Source organism: Bos grunniens, chromosome 1, assembly GCF_055505025.1.
Source record: "Bos grunniens cultivar Pamir isolate PY7600 chromosome 1, Bosgru_T2T1.0, whole genome shotgun sequence".
Lineage (NCBI taxonomy): Eukaryota > Metazoa > Chordata > Mammalia > Artiodactyla > Bovidae > Bos > Bos grunniens.
Genome location: NC_141165.1, coordinates 32,319,400 through 32,344,802, shown reverse-complemented (window position 1 = coordinate 32,344,802; position 25,403 = coordinate 32,319,400). Strand labels below are relative to the sequence as shown.

At 38.1% G+C, this 25,403-nt stretch overlaps 1 protein-coding gene across 4 annotated transcripts in view; it reads left to right on the top strand.

The window, feature by feature from the left end:
• The window catches only part of SLC9A9 (solute carrier family 9 member A9), a 660,343-nt gene that overhangs the window by 172,759 nt on the left and 462,181 nt on the right, over window positions 1-25,403 (top strand). For all 4 annotated transcript variants that reach the window (XR_015158063.1, XM_086385315.1, XM_086385488.1 and 1 more), the window contains exon 5: window positions 6,802-6,917. Coding sequence is in view for 3 of the 4 variants with exons in the window: in XM_086385315.1 (XP_086241441.1) it covers window positions 6,802-6,917 (116 nt within the window). In the remaining variant the exon portion in view is untranslated. The remainder of the gene's footprint in view (window positions 1-6,801; window positions 6,918-25,403) is intronic.

Sequence of the window (25,403 nt, the reverse complement as noted above, 5' to 3'; positions counted from 1 at the left end):
CTTTGTCCGTTGGATTGTGTACTGTTCCATAAAGAAACTACCTTTAGTAGGAAAGGGATTCCCTGGTGGTTCAGATGGTAAAGAGTCTGCCTACAATGCGGAAGACCCAAGTTTGATCCCTGGATCAGGAAGATCCCCTGGATAAGAAAATTGCAACCCACTGCAGTATTCTTGCCTGGAAAATCCCATGGACAGGGGAGCCTGGTTGGCTATAGTCCACAGGTTCGCAAAGAGTCAGACATGACCAAGCAACTTCACCTTCACTTTTCTTAGTATGAAAGATTTTTAAGGGAAAAAAAATCAGTAGTTTGGGTATCTCATATATAGGTAGGGCATTACGGGCAGTCTCCTTACTTGAATGTGTATTTCACATTCAGCAAATATGCTACTTTCTTCTCAAAGTCTTTCCTGTGTCCCCAAGGGAGCTGCTTCTCCTCTGGGAATTGAACGCCCTTGATGTGCACCTCTCCTGCAACACTTAGCACTTTCTGTCATGTATTCTGCTTTTGTAGGTGACTTGTCTCTCACTCCTGAGGATGTAAGTCATGGCTGGCTTATTTTTGCATTTCTCATAGGCTTTAGTAAAAACTTTTATGACAGGAAATACTGTATATGTACATATGTATGTATACACACACACACACATATAGAGAGAGAGAGAGCATTTACTATCATATATATGTATATACACACACACACACACACACACACACACACACGCATACATACTCAGTGAGGAACAATGACAAAGAGGAGAATCATCTCTATGACACCTGTAGGAGTCGCCCATGGTCCTATAGACCCTCTAAGGTTCATATAATTTCACCCAAATTCAGAGACTCACCATTTTGTGCCACTGATCTTGACAATGCAGAATTCTTATTTTGTAACTCTTTTTTTGTGTGTAACAGATGTTTGTGAGCATCTGTGAGATTTGAACCTCTTCACAACTTCTTCCTCATATCTTTTATATCAACTCAAGTCTCATCCCAATCTTCCTAATGGAGAAAGACCTGACTCCCCTCAAAACCAAACTCCCCAAAGGATGTTGCCTGTCTCAATTTCCTCATTTTCTAATCTCACTTTAGTTCCCACATTCCAAATGACCCCAAATAAAAGGGCCCTCTTCTCAGCACTCAGCTCTATGCATCGTTCCTCCTTGAAGCACTCTTCTCCTGACTCCTATGACACTCTACCAGATTTCCACTCATGTCTCTGTTGACTGATTCTTGATATCCTCTGCTCCTCATCATCTCTACCTCATCTTCAAATGCTGGAGTTCCCAGGCCCCAGTCATGGGTCCTCGTCCACTTTATGTTCTCTTCACTCTTTCATCCACACCCAAGGCTGCAATAACACATACCACACAGTTCTCTCATATTTGCTTTTAAGCAAATCTTCATTCAGTCCAACTCCGAATGCCCTACAAGCTAGAAGACCTTGGCAATCCCACCCATCCCAGTATTGATTAATTATGAATTCTCTCATAGAAACAGAACAGATTGATGGTTGCAGGAGCAGAGGGCAAGGGGGAGATGGGAGAAGTGAATGAAGATGGTGTAAGATGCAAACTTCCAGTTGTAAAATGAATAAGATCTGGGGATGTAATATGTATATGGTAACTATAGTTAATAATACTTTCTGGTGCATTTGAAAGTTGCTAAGATAATAAATCATAAAAATTCTTCAAAGTTCTCAGCACATAAAAAAACAGACTCTAACTGTGAGGTGAGGGATATGTTAATCAACCCTATTGTAATCATTTTGCTATATACATATATATAAAATCATCATATTGTACACCTTAAACTGACATAATGTTATATGTGAATTATATCTCAATAAAGCTATAAAGAAAAAGAATTTCTTATTTTTCCAGTGGGATATTGCCCTTGAATGTGTGGCAGAAAAAAATAAACTGTGAGATTGAAACTATCTAAAATGTGAATAAATAAATGGAGAAACAACTTATCCAGAGGAAATGTTTTGAGTGTAGAAATAAGAAATCTAGGTGCAGATTATAATCTTTGTATTGCTTTCATATTCTGTTGGTGCTGTGCTTTCCCACTGCAGAGTGAGGTCCATGTAATGGTCTGTTTCACATGCCTTCACAGACAAGGATGTGTCTCTTCTGACAGTTAACAGGCCTGGTCCATACAGCTGTCTCCAAACTAACAGCAAGTCCCCTTGCTTATCTCTAGCAATTCAAAAAACTGCCTTTTGTAGTGGATCTATTCATAGGTTGATCAAGATTGTTTTTTTAAAAGAAGATGTATTCTCAAAAAAAAAAAAAAAAAATTCCTGAGAGAGACTGAGATGGCACACTTAAAAATCATCCAAGCAATTGAGCCTTCTGGAACTTTTTGTTTTGAAACAGTTTTGCAGCATGCCTTTAGGTGTGGAGCTTTAACAGTGTGAAACAAGCTCATGGAATTTAAAATCAGTATATGTGTCACAAACACTCAAGTATCTGGAGCTTTGTGTAGAGCATTTCCCCAAATTCTTTTTTATCCAATGCCTTCTGTTGGCATAAATTATATGACTGCCATCCTGTAATACTCTGTTCTTTGAAGGCAGGTCATGGATTTTCACCTTTGTATCCTCCATAGCATAAGCACTCTGCTTTTTAAAGAATAATTCTAAGTGGCTATTTGTTGAAATCAGTGTTATCAGCAATTTTGCTTTGTATATGGAAGTTCTTCTGCTTCTGCCCTTCTCTGTGGCCTATGAAAGTCACTCAGTCATGTTTGACTCTTTGTGACCCCATGGACTGTATAATCCATGGAATTCTCCAGACCTGAATACTGGAATGGGTAGCCATTTCCTTCTCCAGGGGATCTTCCTAACCCAGGGGTTGAACCCAGGTCTCCCACATTGCAGGCAGATTCTTTACCAGCTGAGCCACGAGGGACGCCCTCTCTGTTACCTGGGATGTCCCCCACAGACTGACCCCAGAAGGATATCTCACTTGGTTTCATCTACCATCTTCACAGCATTGCATGCACTGGACTTCACTGGCTCCCCTCTCCCTACCAGACCATATCTTTCCTGTATCCTGAGCCATCTGAGATGCTTCCTGTGAAGTGTTGATAGAACATGCTGCTCTACGAGAATGTGGTGGTTGCTAATGGGTTCACTTTTTAATTCTCCCAGTTAATATAGTTATAACTAGTTGGTTACAATAATGTAGCAACAATAGCAATAGTTACCATTTATTATAAACATGCCTGGCATATAACAGATACACACCAATTATTGACATTGTAATCACCAGTGACAATGACCACTGTTATTAATAATAGCAAAAAGATCATATTGAGCTCGTACTGCACCGGGCTGTTTTTCTCTTGCCTATCTCAAAGAAGATATTGGAATTATAGTTATTTTGTGTCCGGGATTTGATTTGGAGTTACAAGTCATTTAATTTTTTTTTAAAGCATACAAACTGTGTATACAGGGGTGTGTGTGTGTGTGTGTGTGTGTGTGTGTGTGTGTACATGCACACGTGTTTCTCTTCATTTCAAAGCAATTCCAAAGCTTTGTGGAATGGCGGTTATGTATGCAGGTTTTGGCATCTAGCTGTGCTTGTGCTTAGTCACTCAGTCGTGTCTGACTCTTTGCGACCCCGTGGACTGGAGCCTCCACCAGGCTCCTCTGTCCCTGGGGATTCTCCAGGCAAGAACACTGGAGGGGGTTGCCATGCCCTCCCCCAGAGCCTGGGTTCAAATTCAGCTTTGTCACAAGCTAACTTCTGTGATCTTTGGCAACTTAACCTCTATTTTTAAAGAATAGCACTTTCACCTTTGTAAAAAGGAATAATTATAGTATCTAGCTCATAGTATTGTGAAGATTAAATGACATAATGAGTGTCTGTTGGGTCATACAATAGCACTCACTAGTGTACATTGCTTTTCTTTTTATTATTACTGTTATTTTAAAAGAACTGGAAAATACAGAAAAGGAAAAAAGAAAATAGTCACATACAATTCCATTTTAATACCCAGTAGTAACATCCCAGACTATGTGCTTCAGATCTTTTTCTGTTTATAGATATGCCTATGTTCAGTTTTTGTAAAATTAGAAATTATTATATATCACCACTTTATAAGTTTACTTTTCTTTGCCTAATATACACTCTTGTATGTTGTATTGAGTTGCATATTAGTTCATTATATGTGTGTTCTGTAATTTATTCATTGGACATTTAGATTGCTATGAATTTTTCACTCATGAATACCAGCAATGTGAAATAATCTAATTACCTTTGGGGTTGTATTCAGATTAATTTCTTGGTAATTTATAGAAAATCATTTAATAAGCTATAGATATAAAACATTTAATACTTTTAAATAAATTTGAAAATTGGCTTTTATAAAAACTTTAATTTTATTTTCATCAATAGTATATAATGTTTCTAGTTTCCATGTAACCTTGCCAAGCCAGCATAATATATATGCGTGCATATATCTTATCTTACCCAGTCTAATGACTTCTATTGAGCAATATGGGGCAAGTTGTTTTAATTCTGAGCCTCAGATTCCTAACCTGTAAAATTAACTAATGAGAGTAGAATTCAGAAATACAGTCACAGGTTCTAAAGTTGATATTGATTGCAGAGCCTCTCCGTGCTCCATCTGGGAAGTGTAGCTCAAATGAGAAAAGACTGTAGTGGAGTCGGGTTAACACCAGATGAGGCTGAGGGGATGATTGTCAGCGAGCATCTCCCTGGTGCTGTCATGACTGCTCAGAATGTCTCAGTGTTTATCAATGTTCATCAGACATGCATATTCTAATTCAGAGGGTGATGTGCATAACATATATAATTAAAATCTATTTTATTTTATTGCCAGCTGCTTTGCTTTAAAATGCATGCTCCATAAGGACAGAGATCTTTGTCTTATTTATTGATGTATTTTAAACACCTAACACAGAGCCTGACATGTAGTAAAGTTTCAGTAATAAATATCTATTGAATAAGCAAATAAACTGAATGAAGCTACCCTATAGCTTTCCAGAGGCTTCACCCTCTGGTAACCAGCAGAATGCCCTCCCCAGGATAACCGTAGATGAGCTGCCATGACTGGGACCTCTTTCCAGAAACCACTGCTATGTCCCATGACACAGTCTTTCTCAGATGTGTTAATACCTGCAGACTGGTTAAGATCCAGCCTCCCCTTCTAGAATCCACATACTTCACAGAAATATTGGGTCTTTCTACTTGAACTCATGTTGGTTGTGTTAATGGTTTGACTCAAGAGGAGTATTATTTCCAAGTTCCTAGGGACCCTTTCATTGCTGCCCCTTAGTACTATGTAGAACTACCACTTTATGGACTAGTTGAGAGAATATTATATGATATAACATATAGTAAGAAAGATAGAACCGCTCATCTAAGCAATATGCTGTGGTGGTTAAAAACCCAGGACCCAGAGTCAAATTTCCTCAGTTCAAACCTGGATTCCAAAATTTAACAGTTCTGTCAACTTCAGCAAGTTACTTGATCACACAGTGTTCAGTTTTCTCATCTGTAAAATGCAGCTCGTACCTACACTATAGAATCGATGTGTGGGTGAAATGAGTTAAAACATATGAAGAAGTAGAAATAGTAAGTGAATATTATTACTATATCTGTAATAATTGCATTGAAAATTTACTATGTGTCAAAACCCAAATTTATATTACTTCAGATAGTCTTTAAAACAACTCTGTAGACTGACCATTATTGTTATTCATAACTCATGAATGAGGATATTGAGGTTCAGAAGGTTTTAGTAATGCTCTAAAATCACATAGCTAGTGAATGGTGGAAACTGGGTTTAAATGCAGATGTGTATGAAATATTCTCTCATGGAGAAATTTTTCTTAGAATTAAAATGTCTACATTCTCACTGGTATTACAATTTCTAATATCTGATTTCTAGTATTTTTATTCATGCTTACAACCCTAGAACATTTTTCAAGAAACTAGCTTGAAATGAAAGTGAATATCTAAGCAACCATCTATGGGTCTGAGGGTCCATAGTTTCTAAAGACTCTTACAGTCACTTTTAGTGATTCAGCTGTGGTCCAGTTTACATGTCTCTGTATTTCCTTTCCTAGGACTTAGAAAAACTCAGTCAATTAAATAGTTAAATACAATTTAAAAACTAGAAGGTGACAAAAGATGACCAAAAACAGATAATTTGCATTCCATGGTGCTGGTTTGGTAAACATTATAATCTCATCAAAAGAACAGCTATCCTTGAAGATCAAAATGCAATGATTTCAGGATTCATTCAGCAGTGTGTTGAAGTTACAGGCACACTAACCCAACAGTGATTCTGTGGGTGTGGAAGTGCCCTGACACCAGCAGTTATAGAGACTCATCCATTGTAAAGTAACTGGTTGACCAAGTGCCCTGTGAGTGGCCAATATCCTTCTCATCACAGTAACAGACTTGAAATTTGAACCCTTTTCAGATATCCTAGCAGACAAAACAATACAACTGAAAAGTAATCCATTTAAAATGTCTGTGCACCTCTGTATTTGTGGGCATGATTTGCTATGCCATGTTTCACGGATAATTTTTTATACCCCTGAGATACGTGTTTTCATCGAAGCACACTGTAAAACGTTGTGCTATCTTTTGCCAGGGGAATGAGTTGTGATATTTGGTAGGCAGTGTCCTGAGAACATTAGCAGAATAGCGGTAATTTGTGCATCGTGCTTATTCAGGAAGCCCATTAGAATGTTTAACTCTGATGGCATGGGTTTACACAGGATTCAACTTGATGTTTAAAGATCCTTTTTTCTCCTCAACAGGTTAATTATGTATGGCTTTGTGAAGGCTATGGTATATGCTGACCAGCTGAAAAATGGAGACTTTCATTTCACTGACTGTTTGTTTTTTGGTTCACTGATGTCTGCTACAGATCCAGGTAATTGCCCAAATAATATGTTTTCTTCTTTCTGAGAGTCAAACATTTAAATTGAATTTTTCTCTAAAGAGCATCACCCGAGTCAACATAATAATTCCTTATTCCTTTTCACCTGCAGTTGACATATCTGTTAGTGATTTTAAAAAGCAGGTGAATATTCTAACAGCTCTCAAAAAATGGTTCTCAAAGCAACTTAAAGTAATGGGGAAGACTCTTTAAAATTCTCCATTGTCCGCTTCCCTAGAACATGTAGCCATCTTGACTTATGGCTCTTAATTCTTCTCTGTTTAACTTGTCTTCTTTCAAAAATGCTCCATCGCAGTGGTCCCCAACCTTTTTTGGCAGCAGGGACCAGTTTTGAAGAAGACAGTTTATCCATGTACCAGCAGATTGGGGGGTAGGGCGCGGTGAATAGTTTGGGGTTGATTCAAGCATCTATTAATGCCACCACTGATCTGACAGGAGGTAGAGCTCAGGTCATAATTCCAGCAATGGGGAGAGGCTGCAAATACAGATGAAGCTTCGTTCATTCAACCACTGCTCACCTCCTCCTGTGCGGGCCAGTGCCTAACAGGCCATGGACTGGTACTGGTCTATGGCCCAGGGGTTCAGGACCCTTGCTCTATTGAGTTAAATGGTAAAAGATAATTTTGAAAATTGATTGCTATATGTTTCAAGCATATTAAGAATAGGGAAAATAGTAAAAAGAGTTGTCATATACCTTCATATTATCAAATTATGATAATAATCAAATCTGGCCGAAGTGTTTTATCAATATCCTCCTACATTCCTTCTCACTATGACTAAATTATATTAAAAACAAGTCTCAGACATCATATCATTTTATTTGCAAATGTTTTAAAAAATGACAGTTGTCATTATGAAACCTAAAAATATTAACAATCTTAATATTATCAAAGTGCTATCCTCTGTTCAAAAAGGCAGAATTTTCTTATTGTCATTATCATTATTAGTTCATGTAGTAGTTTGTACAAATTAGAACCCAAATAAGGGCTATACATTACAATTGATGGATATGGCATCTAGTATTTTTTTAATCTATATGTTACCCTTCCATCTTCTATTTTTCTTGTCACTTATTTATTGCAAAAAGAAAGACAATTGTCTATGGTTGAATTAAATATGACTGCTTAAAATGTTCCCCTAGCCTCAGGATTTCTTGTAAACTGATGGTTAAATGTAGAAATTGAGTCAGATCAGGGTTCATTTGTTTGGCAAGATTACTTGCGTGCTCTGAATCTCTACAGAGTCACATCAGGAAGCACAGTGTTTGGTGACCCAGCCGTCAGTCTGATCCATCACACTGCTGAATTGCTGCTCCAGCAAAGACCACCAGAACACACCTGTAGTTGAATAAGACATGTTTATTACATGTTATAATGAAGAAACTGCTCACCAGAGGAACACTGGGACCTCTCAGAGCGTGTTAGAAAGGAATTGTTATAGGATGTGGGCTAATGCTTGGTGCTTTTAGGGAGGGCTTAAGGAATCAGGGTTTTTCTCTGTATTAGATGCTGTCAGAAAGCATGAATGATTGGACATTTTAGTAAATCTTCTCTAGCAGGAGGAAAGACTGAATACAGCCGAAGCCTACAATTGGTAAAGAAACAGCATCACTCATAATAGCCAGTATAGGGATGCTGTGGTTTGGACAGTGTTCATTATTTGGGTTTAAATGTAATTACCCAGTAGTCTTGTTTTTGTCTTGATTCTTTATGGTCACAGAGTGAACTTGTCTGATGTTTTATGTGAAATTGTTTACACTCAACAAGAGAACAACAAGGCCCAGCTGATAGTAACAGGCCAGCTCCCACATACCAGGGGCTGCTCCTCTCTTTCTTAGAATAGCCCAGCAGCATTGGCACCATGTGGCACCTTGTTTTAAATACAGCACCAGAGCTGCTGAATCAGCTTCTAAAATTTAACAGTATCCTCAGGTGGTTTATTAATGCATGCATGCTTGCCGGCTCAGTCACTTCAGTTGTGTCCAACTCTTTGTGACCGTATGGACTGCTGGCTACCAGGCTTCTCTGTCCATGGGATTCTCCAGGCAAGAATACTGGAGTGGGTTGCCATGCCTCCTCCAGGGGATTTTCCCAGCCCAGGGTTTGAACCTGCATCTCTTGCATCACCTGCATTGCAGGTGGATTCTTTACCCACTGAGCCACCTGGGAAGCCCCAAGTGGTTTATATGCACACTAAATTTTGAAATTTAGCTAGTCAAATCAAATCCCAGTCATGGGGAAGTTCTGTAATCAAATGACCTTCAACCAGACCAATTTACCTGGCTCCTGAGAAATTTGTATGCTGGTCAAGAAGCAACAGTTAGAACTGCACATGGAACAATGGACTGGTTCAAAAGCAGGAAAGAAGCACATCAAGGTTGTATATTGTCACCTGACTTATTTAACTCATATGCATGGTACAGCATGTGAGAGGCTCAAGCTGGAATCAAGGTTGCCAGGAGAAATATCAATAACCTCAGATAGGTAGATGATACCACCCTTATGGCAGAAAGCAGAGGAACTGAAGAACATCTTGATGAAAGTGAAAGAAGAGAGTTAAAAATTTGGCTTAAAACTCAACATTCAAAAAACTAAGATCATGGCATCTGGTCCCATCATTTCATGGCAAATAGATAGGGAAACAATGGAAACAGTGAGAGACTTTATTATCTTGGTCTCCAAAATCACTGCAGATAGTGACTGCAGCCATGAAATTAAAAAAGACACTTGCTCCTTGGAATAAAAGCTATGACAAATCTAGACATTATATTAAAAATCAGAGACATCACTTTGCCGACAAAGATCCGTATTGTCAAAGCTATGGTTTTTCCAGTAGTCACATACAGATGTGAGAGTTGGATCAGAAAGAAGACTGAGTGTCCAGGAATTGATGCTTTTGAACTGTGATGTTGGAGAAGACTCTTGAGAGTGCCTTAGACAGCAAAGAGATCAAACCAGTCATTCCTAAAGGAAATCAACTCTGAATATTCATTGGAAGGACTGATGCTGAACCTGAAGCTCCAATACTTTGGCCACTAATGCAAACAGTTGACTCATTGAAAAAGACCCTGATGTTGGGAAAGATTGAAGGCAGAAGAAGGGGATGACAGAGGATAAGATTGTTGGATGGTATCACTTACTCTATGGACATGAGTTTGAATAAGTTCCAGGAGTTGGTGATGGACAGGGAAGCCTGGTGTGCTGTAGTCCATGGGGTTGAAAAGAGTCAGACACCACTGAGTGAGTGAACAACAACAAATTTTAGCTAATGACGTTAGTACCCATCAATGATTATGCTTAGTCTAGTATGTATTAGGGGTTATAAACTAGTGCTGTGTTAATTCTATCCTACCTTTTTGCATGTATTAGCTGGTACTCTCCCAAAAGAAGTAGTTTTCCAGATCAACAATTTGAGTGCCTGTGATATTATTTAAACAAAAAAAATCAGGATAAATTATTGATCTTTGTATTTACTAATTTTCAAAATAATGAATTATTTCTCTAGCATCTCCCACATATGATCAAGGAAGTAAATTTTTCCTTTTCTTACTTTTTTTTTTGCTTTTCTTTTTTAAAAAATTTATTTATTTATTTTAATTGGAGGCTAATAACTTTACAATATTGTAGAGGCTTTTGCCATACATTGACATGAATCAGCCATGGGTGCACATGTGTCCCTCATTCTGAAGCCCCCCTCCCACTGCCCTCCCCATCCCATCTCTCAGGGTCGTCCCAGTGCACTGGGCCTGAGTTCTCTGTCTCGTGCTTCAAACCTAGACTGGCGATCTATTTCACATATGGTAATATACATGTTTCATTGATATTTCATTGATCTGATAGAGTGCCTGATGAACTATGGAATGAGGTTCGTGACATTGTACAGGAGACAGGGATCAAGACCATCCCCATGGAAAAGAAGTGCAAAAAAGCAAAATGGCTGTCTGGGGAGGCCTTACAAATAGCTGTGAAAAGAAGAGAAGCGAAAAGCAAAGGAGAAAAGGAAAGATATAAACATCTGAATGCAGAGTTCCAAAGAATAGCAAGAAGAAATAAGAAAGCCTTCTTCAGCGATCAGTGCAAAGAAATAGAGGAAAACAACAGAATGGGAAAGACTAGAGATCTCTTCAAGAAAATCAGAGATACCAAAGGAACATTTCATGCAAAGATGGGCTCGATAAAGGACAGAAATGGTATGGACCTAACAGAAGCAGAAGATATTAAGAAGAAATGGCAAGAATACACAGAAGAACTGTACAAAAAAGATCTTCATGACCCGGATAATCACGATGGTGTGATCACTGACCTAGAGCCAGACATCTTGGAATGTGAAGTCAAGTGGGCCTTAGAAAGCATCACTACAAACAAAGCTAGTGGAGGTGATGGAATTCCAGTTGAGCTATTCCAAATCCTGAAAGATGATGCTGTGAAAGTGCTGCACTCAATATGCCAGCAAATTTGGACAACTCAGCAGTGGCCACAGGACTGGGAAAGATCAGTTTTCATTCCAATCCCAAAGAAAGGCAATGCCAAAGAATGCTCAAACTACCGCACAATTGCACTCATCTCACACGCTAGTAAAGTAATGCTCAAAATTCTCCAAGCCAGGCTTCAGCAATATGTGAACCGTGAACTTCCTGATGTTCAAGCTGATTTTAGAAAAGGCAGAGGAACCAGAGATAAAATTGCCAACATCCGCTGGATCATAGAAAAAGCAAGAGAGTTCCAGAAAAACATCTGTTTCTGCTTTATTGACTATGCCAAAGCCTTTGACTGTGTGGATCACAATAAACTGTGGAGAATTCTGAAAGAGATGGGAATACCAGACCACCTGATCAGCCTCTTGAGAAATTTGTATGCAGGTCAGGAAGCAACAGTTAGAACTGGACATGGAACAACAGACTGGTTCCAAATAGGAAAAGAAGTTCGTCAAGGCTGTATATTGTCACCCTGTTTATTTAACTTATATGCAGAGTACATCATGAGAAACGCTGGACTGGAAGAAACACAAGCTGGAATCAAGGTTGCCGGGAGAAATATCAATAACCTCAGATATGCAGATGATACCACCCTTATGGCAGAAAGTGAAGAGGAACTCAAAAGCCTCTTGATGAAAGTGAAAGTGGAGAGTGAAAAAGTTGGCTTAAAGCTCAACATTCAGAAAATGAAGATCATGGCATCTGGTCCCACCACTTCATGGGAAATAGATGGGGAAACAGTGTCAGACTTTATTTTTTGGGCTCCAAAATCACTGCAGATGGTGACTGCAGCCATGAAATTAAAAGACGCTTACTCCTTGGAAGGAAAGTTATGACCAACCTAGATAGCATATTCAAAAGCAGAGACATTACTTTGCCAACAAAAGTTCGTCTAGTCAAGGCTATGGTTTTTCCTGTGGTCATGTATGGATGTGAGAGTTGGACTGTGAAGAAGGCTGAGCGCCGAAGATTTGATGCTTTTGAACTGTGGTGTTGGAGAAGACTCTTGAGAGTCCCTTGGACTGCAAGGAGATCCAACCAGTCCATTCTGAAGGAGGTCAGCCCTGGGATTTCTTTGGAAGGAATGATGCTAAAGCTGAAACTCCAGTACTTTGGCCACCTGATGCGAAGAGTTGACTCATTGGCAAAGACTCTGATGCTGGGAGGGATTGGGGGCAGGAGGAGAAGGGGACGACAGAGGATGAGATGGCTGGATGGCATCACTGACTCGATGGACATGAGTCTGAGTGAACTCCGGGAGGGAGTTGGTGATGGACAGGGAGGCCTGGCATGCTGCGATTCATGGGGTCGCAAAGAGTCGGACACGACGGAGTGACTGATCTGATCTGATCTGAATATACATGTTTCAATGTTAAAGTATCATATCAATACATGGATTTAAACATAGTTGATATGTTCCCATCTACTACAGCAATTATACTTTTTGATGAGCAAAATATTCCATTTTTGACAACTAGGGGACTCTTCAGATTTCTCCTACATCGTTTTGCCATAAACCAAAGTCTTTCAGACATTTCTTATTTTGGTGCAGGACTAGACGTTCCAACCTTATCTTGTATGTTTCCTGTACCCTGACGTGGAAACAAACATTTCTCTAAGAAATCTTGGTTCTTTATAAGAGGGAAATTTATTTAGAGCTTAAAATGTGGGCACTACTTGTTTTCATTGCTATTGGATTAGTCATTGTTTCTAGATATTTTTATTTGTTTCGAAGGAGAAATAATATCACAAGTTCATATGAATATTGTTAGTTTCAATTTATGTTTACTTAACTGCCTTGAATTTACTTTGCATTTAAATTTTTCTTCTGGTACTTTTATTCTTTTTGTTACATTAATATAATTTCTTATGTCCTTTAAATATATTTTTTCAAGGTTACGATACACATTATCACTAAAAATATGACTATTGAAAACTGCTTAGATTTCATTGCAGTTCTTTTTAAACTTTATATATATGCCACTAGCATGAATAGCTAAAAATTACTCTGTTTTAAGAGTTCTTCAAATAATCCTCTATTTTCCAAAAGTCAAATATACAATAATGTTCATGTGCTTCACTTTGCTTTTAATTTCTGTTTTAAAATTAGATTAAATATCTACAGAATTCCAAAATGAAAACAGTAGAACGAAGAGAAATCTAGCTTTTATCCCTGTCCTCTCTACTGTGATTTTTCAACCATTTTGGCTGGTTTTTAGTTTACTCTTCTGCTTTAAATCTAAGCAAATAAGCATGAATACACCCAACCAGGCACCCATGGTTCATCACCTTGCTGTTCTTTAATTAGCAGTATTTTGAAGAGTAATCCATAGCGACATATAAAGAGCTTTTTCATTTTCTTTTATAGCTGCGGAGCACTCTGTAGTTTATTCAACCAGTTGTCTGTTGATAGACATTAAGGGGATTTTTTTGTCTTTTGTAGTTAATGGTGTAATAAAAAAACTTTAATAGCTTTTAGCATTTTGCCACTGTTTCTTTGGGACAGATTTCTAGAAATAGGTTAAAAAGTATTTGTAGTTTTCCTGGATGCCAAATTCCTCCCCATAAAGTTTGTACCATTTTCCATTCAAACTAGCAATGTATTCTAGTGTTACATGTTCTGCACAGCCTTGCCAATGCAGAATTGTGTTACAATTTTTAATTTTTACCCACACAATAGGTGAGGGTTTTTATTTCTCTGTGGTTTGACTTATTGCTTTTCTTATTATGAGTAAGATTGAATATTTGCTTATATGTTTACGGTACATATGCATTTTTCTTGCCACAAACCAAATGCTTTTAAGTTGCCCTTTTCCTGGTAAGGTTGTTGATATATTTATTTTTCATGTTTCAGAAGCCCTTAATATATTAACCCTTTGTCTATAATTTAAATTACAAATACTTTTTGCAGTTTTTTTTTTTAATGTATTATTTTGTTTATGGGATGTGGGAGTAAAAAGCACTTATTAATGCCTGATGTTGACCTGTTTTCTGGAAGAAGGTGAAATGAAAGTATGTCTCAGATTTGGAGCCTGAGGTATTGATTAGAGGATCATAGCTGCAGAGTGGAGTATGGGGATAGACCACTTCATCTCCAGGCCTGGAGACGACTGGCCATGAAGTCATTGCTGGAACATTTCCGCCTATTGACTCTCAGTGCCAGGGAAATGCAGAAGTCCTTTGGCATCCGTAGAAGCAAGACCCGCAGATAAAGTATTTTGAACCCATCAGTGACTTCTAGTTTGTTAGAGTTGTTGGATACTTTGTTTTTCATGGTCAAGTCCCACTTTAGGTCCCCTTTGAACAAATCTGCATGTTGAAAAGCATTGTATTCACTGTCTCTTAGTTCCAGTGCTCACGGCCAAGTTGTTGCCGTCTATGGAACGACTCAGCCAGCTCCAAGCACAAGCTTTGCTCCTCTGTGACTAGTGATCATTCCTGAGGTTATGTTTACATGACACGGGAAAAGTGATTGAAATAGAAAAAAATATCTAGCTCAGTAAGATGGCTATTAATCTGTATCGTATCAAACAACTGAGCTGACTGACTTTTTTTAAAATACAGAATTGACTCACAGCCATAAAGAGAATCTTGGGAACCAAGTCCACTTTTCAAGCCTGGCACAGACCAGCTGTGCAACTCTGGGCACCACTTTACCTCTCTAGATTTTATGGGTTCCTGGAAGTGGAAGATATTCGATCTCATCTTTTCCAACCACTTCATTTTACAGATGAAGAAACTGACTTTTCATCTGTAAAATGAAAAGTTTTGACTAGAGCCCTTTGCAGCTCTAACATTTTGTGATTCATAAGAATTTCTGTGACATTTTTTAAAATTTTAAACAAGTTTTTTTTTTTTAATAGTAGTTCAAAGTGAAGCTAAAGCCCTTCACCCAGACATTTTGGAGTTCTAACCCCAACTCAGCAAATGTTAGAGAAGATCTCACATAGCAGAGACCCGCAGATGAACAGAAATACTTAGGCTCCCTTCTATTCTGGGAATTAATTGTTATATTAAAACACACTGAGTATACTGTCTGCTAAATTGGTACAATTTAAGATCTTCAACAACCTTTACACACCTAGTTAATCTTATCCCACAATTACACATTTATTGCCTAAATTATTGTGACTCACTAATGAGAACCTATGCTTGTTCTCCAGGTCTGATTTTTCTTGGCCTTCTTTAAATTAATTCTTTCCCATTTAGCCTTAGCTAAATCTTAGATAGCTATTATTAACTATCCATATTTTTCTTTTATAGATACATATTTAGACTTAAATCTAATTCTTCCTCCATGTTTCTGACTCTCTTCAGCCAATTTTCAGTTTACCTCCAGTTAGGATGATTTGGCCATTATTTGATTGATTTAACTTCCTCCTTTCCTCTCTGAAGTTAAATCGGGGTCGCTAAGAGTCGGACATGACTGAGAGACTTCACTTTCACTTTTCACTTTCCTGCATTGGAGAAGGAAATGGCAACCCACTCCAGTGTTCTTGCCTGGAGAATCCCAGGGACGGGGGAGCCTGGTGGGCTGTCGTCTATGGGATCGCACAGAGTCGGACACGACTGAAGTGACTTAGCAGTTAGCAGTTTCCTCTCTGATGAAGGTCTTATTAATGATGTAAAGGTCATCAGCATCCCTTAACAAAAAGAGTGGATAAGTAAAGGCAGAGGCCCCAAAGAGACTGTGTATAAGAAATTGCAGGGTAGAGGAAGAGAGAAAGAGGGCTTGGTCACCGAACTAGCTCATACTCAGTTGTGTCCCGTATGTGTGTGCTCAGTTGCTAAGTCATGTCTGACTCTTTGTCACCCATGGACTATAGTCTGCCAGGCTCCTCTGTCCATGGAATTTCCCAGGCAAGAATACTGGAGTGGGTTACCATTTCCTCCTACAGGGGATTTTCCCCTTCCAGGGATCAAACCTGCATCTCCTGTGTCTCTTGCATTGGCTGGTGAATTCTTTACCACTGAGCCACCTGGGAAGCCCCAGGTTTATGTAGACAATGATAATAGGAGGATGGGGAAGGGGAGAGAAACAACTGATAACATGGCAATACTGTACAGTAAAATTCCCAGCAACTGGAAATAGATGCCATAGTTAACATCCTTTACTTTACAAATGGTCAAAGCCTATCAGGAAACCCTCTGGCCTAATATTATCCTCCCGTCTCTTTCCTCATTGACTTGGGTTCCAGTTTGGTACATTTAGATTATCTAAGATAATTATTTTTATTATTAAGTTTGAAAAATCCCTTTATATGGAGTGGGTGAGACAGAGAGGTCATCAATGTATGTAAAGACACTTGGGAATCACAAAGTACCTGTGTGCTATTCTTTAAACATGTCAATCTTATTTTTTATTACTGACTAGTCAATTTACAATATTATATTAGTTTCAGAAGTACAACAAAGTGATTCAATATTTTATATATTATACTCCATTTAAAGTTATTGCAAAATAGCAGTTATATTTCCCTGTGCTGTACAATATATCTTTGTTGTTATTTTATGCATATTAGTTGGTATCTCTTAATACCATACTTATATCTCGCCCTTCCTCCCTTTTTCCTCACTGGTAAATACTAGTTTGTTCTCTATATCCGCAAGTTTTTTTCTGTTTTGTTATATACATTCACCTGTTTTACTTTTTAGACTGTACATATAAGTGATAACATGGGCTTCCCCGGTGGCTCAGACAGTAAAGAATCTGCCTGCAATGCAGGAGATCTGGGTTCGATCCCTGGGTTGGGACAATCCTCTGGAGAAGGGCATGGCAACCCACTCCAGTAATATGACCTGGAGAATCCCCATGGACAGAGGAGCCTGACTGACTATATAGTCCATGGGGTCAGAAAGAGTCAGACATGGCTGAGCGACTAATCGCATAAGGGATAGCACAGTGTACTTGTCTTTCTCTGACTTATTTCACTAAGCAGGATACCATGTAGGTCCATCCACACTGCTGTGAGTGGCAGAAACTTTTTGGTGGCCAAGTAACAATCTGTTGTGTATATAAACCACATCTTCTTTAACCATTTGTCCATAGCTGGACACTTAGGTTGCTTCCATAACTTGGCTATTGTGAATAATTGTGTTATAGATATTGAGGCACATGTGTCTTTTGGAATTAGTGTTTCCTTTTTCTATGGATATATACCCAGCAGTGGGATTGCTGGATCATATATAGTTCTACTTTTAATTTTGGAGTAATCTTCTACACTGTTTTCCATAGTGGCTGCAACAGTTTACAATTCCACCAGCAGGATACTAGAGTTCCCTTTTCACCACATCCTTGCCAACATTTGTTATTTGCAGAATTTTTGATGATAGCCATTTTGGCAGGTGTGAGATGATATCTCATTGTAATTTTGATTTGCATTTCTCTGGTGATTAGCATTGTTGAGCATTTTTTCATGTACCTATTGGCCATCTGTATATCTTCTTGGAAAAAAATGTCTATTCAGGTCTTCTGCTCATTTTTTAATCAGGTTGTTTGCTTTTTGATATTGAGTTATATGAACTATTTATTTATTTTAGATATTAACCCCTTATTGGTCATATCATTTGCAAATATTTTCTCCCATTCAGTAGATTGTTTTCTTTTTGTCAATGTTTAAATTTGTTGAAATTTAAACTGTTGAAAGCTGTTAAATTTAATTAGGTCCCACTTGTTTATTTTTGCTTCTATTTGTTTTGCCTTAGAAAACAGATCCAAGAAAATTTTGCTAAGATTTATGTCAAAGAGTGTTCTACCTATATTCTTTTCTAGATTTTTCATGGTTTACATCCTTATAGTTAAATCTTTAATTCACTTTTAGTCTGTTTTTGAATATGGTCTGAGGAAATGTTCTAATCTCATTGCCTTCCTTGTAACTGTCCAGTTTTTCCAGCACCACTTACTGAAGACACTATCTTTGCCCCATTGTATATTCTTTCCTCCTTTGAATTGAAGTCACTGACTCAATTCCAAAGTATCCGACTCTCTTCGAACCCATGGACTGTAGCCTACAGGGCTCTTCTGGCCATTGGATTTTCCAGGCAACAGTACTGGAGTGGGTTGCCATTTCCTTCTCCAGGGAATCTTCCCAACCCAGGGATCGAACCTGGGTCTCCTGCATTGCAGGCAGACACTTTACCATCTGAGCCACCAGGGTGCCTCCTTTATCATAAATGAATTGGCTCTAAGTGTATGGGTTTATTTCTGAACTCTCTACTCTTTTCCATTGCTCTATGAGTCTGTTTATGTATCAGTACTATGCTATTTTGATGACTGTAGTTTTTTGTAGTCTGAAATCAGAAAGTGTGATACCTCTAGTTTTGTTCTTTTTCTCAAGATTGCTTTGACAATTCTGGATCTTTGTGGTTCCATATAAACTTTACAATTATTTGTTCTAGTAAAAATGCCATGGGTTTGTTAATAGGGATTGCATTAAATCACTGCTTCAGATAGTATGGCTATTTTAACAATATTACTTCTTCTAATCCAAGAGTATGAGATATCTTTCTATTTACTTGTATCATTTTCAAATTCTTTCATCAGTGTTTTAGAGTTTACAGGGTATAGATATTTTACCACCTTGATTTAGTTTATTCCTAGATGTTTTATTCTTTTTGATGTGATTTTAAACAGTATTATTTTCTTGCCTTCTCTTTTTGATAATTCATTATTGATGTATAGAAAAACAACACATTTCTGTATATTAATCTTGTAACTCTACTAGATTCATATATTAGTTCTAATAGTTTGGAGACTTTAGGATTTTCTGATAGAGTAAGATTTCTCATGATAGAGTACCATGTCATCTGCAAATAGTGACGATTATACTCTTTCCTTTCTAATCTGGATGACTTTAATTATTTTTCTCGTCTGGTTACTACGGCTAGGACTTTGAATACTGTGTTAAATAGAAGTGGTGAGATTGGACATCCTGTCTTTTTCCCGATGTTAAAGGAAAAACTTTAAGCTTTTCACCTTTGAGTATGATGTTATCTGGGACACACCAGAGGCACAGTCTGGCTGCTGCCTCTGGGCATTTGCATTTGTTGTCTCTTTCTCCTCAATTTCTTCAGGTCTTTGCTCAAATATCACCTCAATGAGATCTTCTCTAAACATCCTATCAAAAATCATACACTTCATTCCCCTGAACACAGTTGACCCCAAATCATTGTTTTTCCCCACATTTTCCTTGACTTATATTCTTATACAACATTAATCACTGTTGATCCATTATTTATTTTATTTCCTTATTTTTGTCCCCTTTGAAAGAGAAGCTTTTTTTCTATTTTTTCTGTTGTTTTCACTCTTCTATTTCTAGTATTTAGAATAGTAGGTTTTCAACAAATGTTTATTAAATTGATGAATAAATAAATTTGTGGAAGAAACTGCAGTGTGGAGCTTGAAAGGGTATCTCTTCTCAAATATGAAACGTGAAGCAGGTGAATGTCCCAGCTCACTGTTGGAGATAAGGAGTCTCATGGCCCCAGGAGGGACAGTGACTCAAAATGAAGGTGGAACTCCTAGCACATAGCTGAACTTCAAGCACAAGCTGGGTGGAAATATTAGTTTCTGTCCTCAGGAAAAAAAAAAAAAAAGATATATTCAACTAAAACAAAAATATGTGTCTTTATTCTTGTTCAACCATACAGCCAGTATTTATTTCCCGTTTTTCATTGTTGGTCAGTGGTTTAACACTTTCCAGAAAGCACCAAGCCATAGGTTGTAGACTAACAGAAGCAGTTATAATAGTGTGGAATTTTTTTTTCTTCGGTCAGAAGATGTCCAAAATAGGAGCTTCCTTCAGGAAAAGGAAGAACTCAGCACAATACCTTAAATATTAATCACCCAGAAGATGCCAGAAACTCATGCTGGTATTTACAGGATTAACATTTCTTCCAAGGTCTGCAGGAAGCCATTCATTCAGGCACACGTGGACTGTGCATTATTTCACGTCATCAATTTTCCTGTTTCCTATTTGGATTAAAATGTCTTCATTTTATATGATGCAGCTGCATTGAGATTCAAATACAGCTGTGCTATTCTGAATTCCAGAAGTATTAGTCCAGTATTTAAAACTAGAAAAGAATTCTTACTTTGTAGAATAGTCCTATTTTCTCTCAATAAAATTAATCCAGGTTGTCCTGATTTAGGTAACCTCAGACAGGGTTTACGCAAGTGTTCCTGTGTCCAACATGGTGGCCAGAAGCCACATGTGGCTACTTGAAATAATACTGGTCAAAACTGACAGGCTGTATATATAAAATACACCCTAGATTTCAAAAACGTAATGTGAAAAAAGTAAAATATGTCACTAATAATTTTTATAGTGATTATATTTTGAAATTATTAACATTAATTGTATATTGAGTTAAATAACATATACCATTAGAATTCAGTTCAGTTCAGTTGCTTAGTGGTGTCTGACTCTTTGAGACCCCATGAATCACAGCACGCCAGGCCTCCCTGTCCATCACCAACTCCCGGAGTTCACTCAGACTCACGTCCATCGAGTCGGTGATGCCATCCAGCCATCTCATCCTCTGTCGTCCCCTTCTCCTCCTGCCTTCTATCTTTCCCAGAATCAGGGTCTTTTTCAGTGAGTCAGTTCTTTGCATCAGGTGGCCAAAGTCTTGGAGTTTCAGCTTTAGCATCAGTCCTTCCAATGAATGTTCAGGACTGATTTCCTTTAGGATGGACTGGTTGGATCTCCTTGCAGTCCAAGAGACTCTCAAGAGTTTTCTCCAACACCACAGTTCAAAAGCATCAATTCTTTGGCACTTAGCTTTCTTAATAGTCCAACTCTCAGATCCATACATGGCTACTGGAAGAACCATACCTTTGACTATATGGACCTTTGTTGGCAAAGTAATGTCTCTGCTTTTTAATATGCTGTCTAGGTTGGTCATAGCATTTCTTTTAAGGAAACTGGAAAGATAGAAAGTGAGGTTGTTCAGTCGTGTCCGAATCTTTGTGAGCCCATGGACTGTAGTCTGCCAGGCTCCTCAGTCCATGGTATTTTCCAGGCAAGAGTACTGGAGTGGGTTGCCATGTCCTTCTCCAGGGGATCTTCCCAACCCAGGGATTGAACCTGGGTCTCCCAAATTGCACGCAGATGCTTTACCATCTGAGCCACCAGGGAAGCCCTCTTTTCCAAGGAACAAACGTCTTTTAATTTCATGGTTGCAGACACCATCTGCAGTGATTCTGGATCCCCCCAAAAATAGTCTCTCACTGTTTCCATTGTTTCCCCATCTATTTACCATGAAGTGATGGGACCAGATGCCATGATATTAGTTTTCTGAATATTGAGTTTTAAGCCAACTTTTTCACTCTCCTCTTTCACTTTCATCAAGAGACTCTGTAGTTCTTTGCTTTCTGCCATAAGGGTGGTGTTATCTGCATATCTGAGGTTATTGATAATTCTCCCGGCACTCTTGATTCTAGGTTGTGCTATTAGAATTAATTTTTCCCATTTCATTTTACTTTTTTAAGGTGGTCAGTATATAATTCTGAATTACATATGTACCTTACATTATAATTCTATCAAACAGCACTGCTATAGAGCAATATAGATAGGGAACTGTTTTAAGACAAAAGTATGATTTTTCCCAGCTTTGTTGAGATATTATTGACATATAACATATGTACATTTAAAGTGTACAGGATGACGATTTGATATTCATATGTATCATGAAATGATTACCACAATATGGTTAGTTAACACCTATCCCCTCACATAATTACCTTATGCGTATGTGTGTGTGTGGTGGGGGTGGGAGGGGTTACTATTCAGGATCTGCTTTCTTAACAATACTCGAGTATAATACAGTATTATTAACTATATTCACTGTGTTGTATCTTAGATCCCCAGAACTTATTCATCTTATCATTGAATATTTATACCTCATCTCCTCTTTTCCAGACCCCAGCAACCACCATTCTACTCTCTGTTTCTGCGAGTTCAGCTTTTTTCCATTTCACACAAATCGTGTTCCTTAATAGAAATTCCACAATTTAAAGTTGAGCAGCAAAATTAAGCACATGTAAACACACTGCACAAATTATGACTTTTGGTGAAATACAGGCACTTTATTTTTACAAGATTGAACTAATATGTCTGAAATTTTCTTTCTAAAGTCTCTTTTCTTGGTCTTATTTTTCTTCTCCAACACATAGTAACCCATAAACTAGTTCACACCCGTGTTTCAGAAGCAAAGCAAAAAGAAATGAGTAAATATCTGTCTGATTTTAAATATCACACAACAACCTCTGACTTGAGAGAAGCAGATTAAATAAATTCCTGTCCAAATGTCTCAGTTGTGTTCCTTTCCCTTAGTAGGACATAAATAATAAGTTCTCAAAGTCTGACAATCTGAGTTGTTTTTTTAATGCCCATTACTGTTTTGCTTTATGTAGCTTGTCAGAAACTCAAGAAACTTGACATTCATTTTGTTAGCTCTGTTTCAAAGTAATTTGATGCGTTTAATATCCCTAAATTGGGTGGACTCAATATCAGGAATAAATATTTATCCCAAAGTAATAAAGAGGCTACCTGTGTAGCCTGTGGGTAAAATACGGTTGTTATTCTTTTTATTAAATTTAAAAATCAAGTTGATGTAAATTATTAGTTCAGTGCTCCAATTAAAGTCAAAATAAACATAATGCTTAATAGAATCCGTTGGTTTTTCTTTTTTTGTTTTGTTTTGTCCATGCCATGTGGCCTGTGGGATTGTAGTTTCCCTAACCAAGGATGAAACCTGGGCCCCCGGCAGTAGAAGCGCAGAGTCCTAACTACTGGACTATCAGGGAGTACCTGAGAATCCATTTCTTTATTGACTTTCCTATTGGCTCGGATGGCAAAGAGTCTACCTGCAATACAGGAAACTCAGGTTTAATCCCTGGGCCAGGAAGATCCCCTGGAGAAGGGAATGGCAACCCACTCCAGTATTCCTGCTAGAGAATGCCATGGACAGAGAGAGTCTGACAGGCCAGCATCCATAGGGTCACATAGAGCCAGACAATACTGAGTGACTTTCACTTTCATTTCTTTTTAAATAATATTTAATCACTAGAACTAAGAAAGCATCTACAGATGTATCGAAGTACAGAAGGTCTGGCGAGTTTTGCACAGTGTACAAATAAATATTTATTGAATAAATGCAATGTCATTGAATATTGGTTAGAAACACTGTCCATGGCATGTTTAAATCCCCATTCTGTCTGACCCATTTGAGCCCCAGTTAATGATAATAATAAGACTTATTTTAAAGGTTCTTTATAAGAATTAAATGAGATGACAATTTTAAAACCTTTAAGTTGTCATTTTTATGTCATTCTAAGCTAAGGCTGCTATTTTACCATCAGCAAGCTGTTGCATATTTTTGCTTATTTTCCTAGTAATAGTAGTGGATTTCCATAAATCTACATACTTATTTAGTTACTTCCCTTGACTGACTCATTTGGTCATGAGTTGGGAGTGTAATATATAAAATATGGCTATTTTGCTTTGGATAAAACACAAATATGGGCACAATAAAGGACAAAAATGGTATGGACCTAACTGAAGCAGAAGACATTAAGAAGAGCTGGCAAGAATACACAGAAGAACTATGCAGAAAAGATCTTCATGATCCAGATAACCACAATGATGTGATCACTGGACTAGAGCCAGACATCCTGGAATGTGAAGTCAAATGGGCCTTAGAAAGCATCACTACGAACAAAGCTAGTGGAGGTGATGGAATTCCAGTGGAGCTATTTAAAATCCTGAAAGATGATGCTGTGAAAGTGCTGCATTCAAAATGCCAGCAAATTTGGACAACTCAGCAGTGGCCACAGAACTGGAAAAAGTCCATTTTCATTCCAATCCCAAAGAAAGGCAATGCCAAAGAATGTTCAAACTACCACACAGCATTCATCTCACACGCTAGCAAAGTAATGTTCAAAATTCTCCAAGTGAGGCTTCAACAGTACATGAACCATGAACTTCCAGATGTTCAAGCAGGATTTAGAAAAGGCAGAGGAACCAGAGATCAAATTGCCAACATCTGCTGGATCATCAAGAAAGCAAGAGAGTTCCAGAAAAACATCTATTTCTGCTTTGTTGACTACACCAAAGCCTTTGATTATGTGCATCACAACAAACTGGAAAATTCTCAAAGAGACAGGAATACCAGACCACCTGACCTGCCTCCTGAGAAATCTCTAGGCAGGTCAAGAAGCAACAGTTAGAACTGGAAATGGAACAACAGACTGGTTCCAAATACGGAGAGGAGTATGTCAAGGATGTATATTGTCACCCTGCTTATTTAACTCCTATGCAGAGTGCATCATGTTAAATGCCAGGCTGGATGAAACTCAAGCTGGAATCAAGATTGCTAGGAGAAATATCAGTTACCTCAGATACGCAGATGACACTACTTTATAGCAGAAAGCAAAGAAGAACTAAAGAGCCTCTTGATGAAAGTGAAAGAGGAGAGTGAAAAAGCTGTCTTAAAACTCAGCATTCAGAAAACAAAGATCATGGCATCTGGTCCCATCACTTCATGGCAAATAGTTGGGAAAACAATGGAAACAGTGAGAGAATTTATTTTCTTGGGCTCCAAAATCACTGCAGGTGGTGGCTGTAACCATGAAGTTAAAAGATGCTTGTTCCTTGGAAGAAAAGATATGACCAACCTAGACACCATATTAAAAAGCAGACATTACTTTGCTGAAAAAGGCCCATATAGTCAAAGCTATGGTTTTTCCAGTAGTCATGTATGGATCTGAGAAATGGATTATAAAGAAAGCTGAGCACCAAAGAATTGATGCTTTTGAACTGTGGTGTTGGAAAAGACTGTTGAGAGTCCCTTGGACTGCAAGGAGATCCAACCAGTACATCCTAAAGGAAATCAGTCCTGAATATTCACTGGAAGGACTGATGCTAAAGCTGAAACTCCAAGACTTTGGCCACCTGATGCGAAGAGCTGACTCCTTGGAAAAG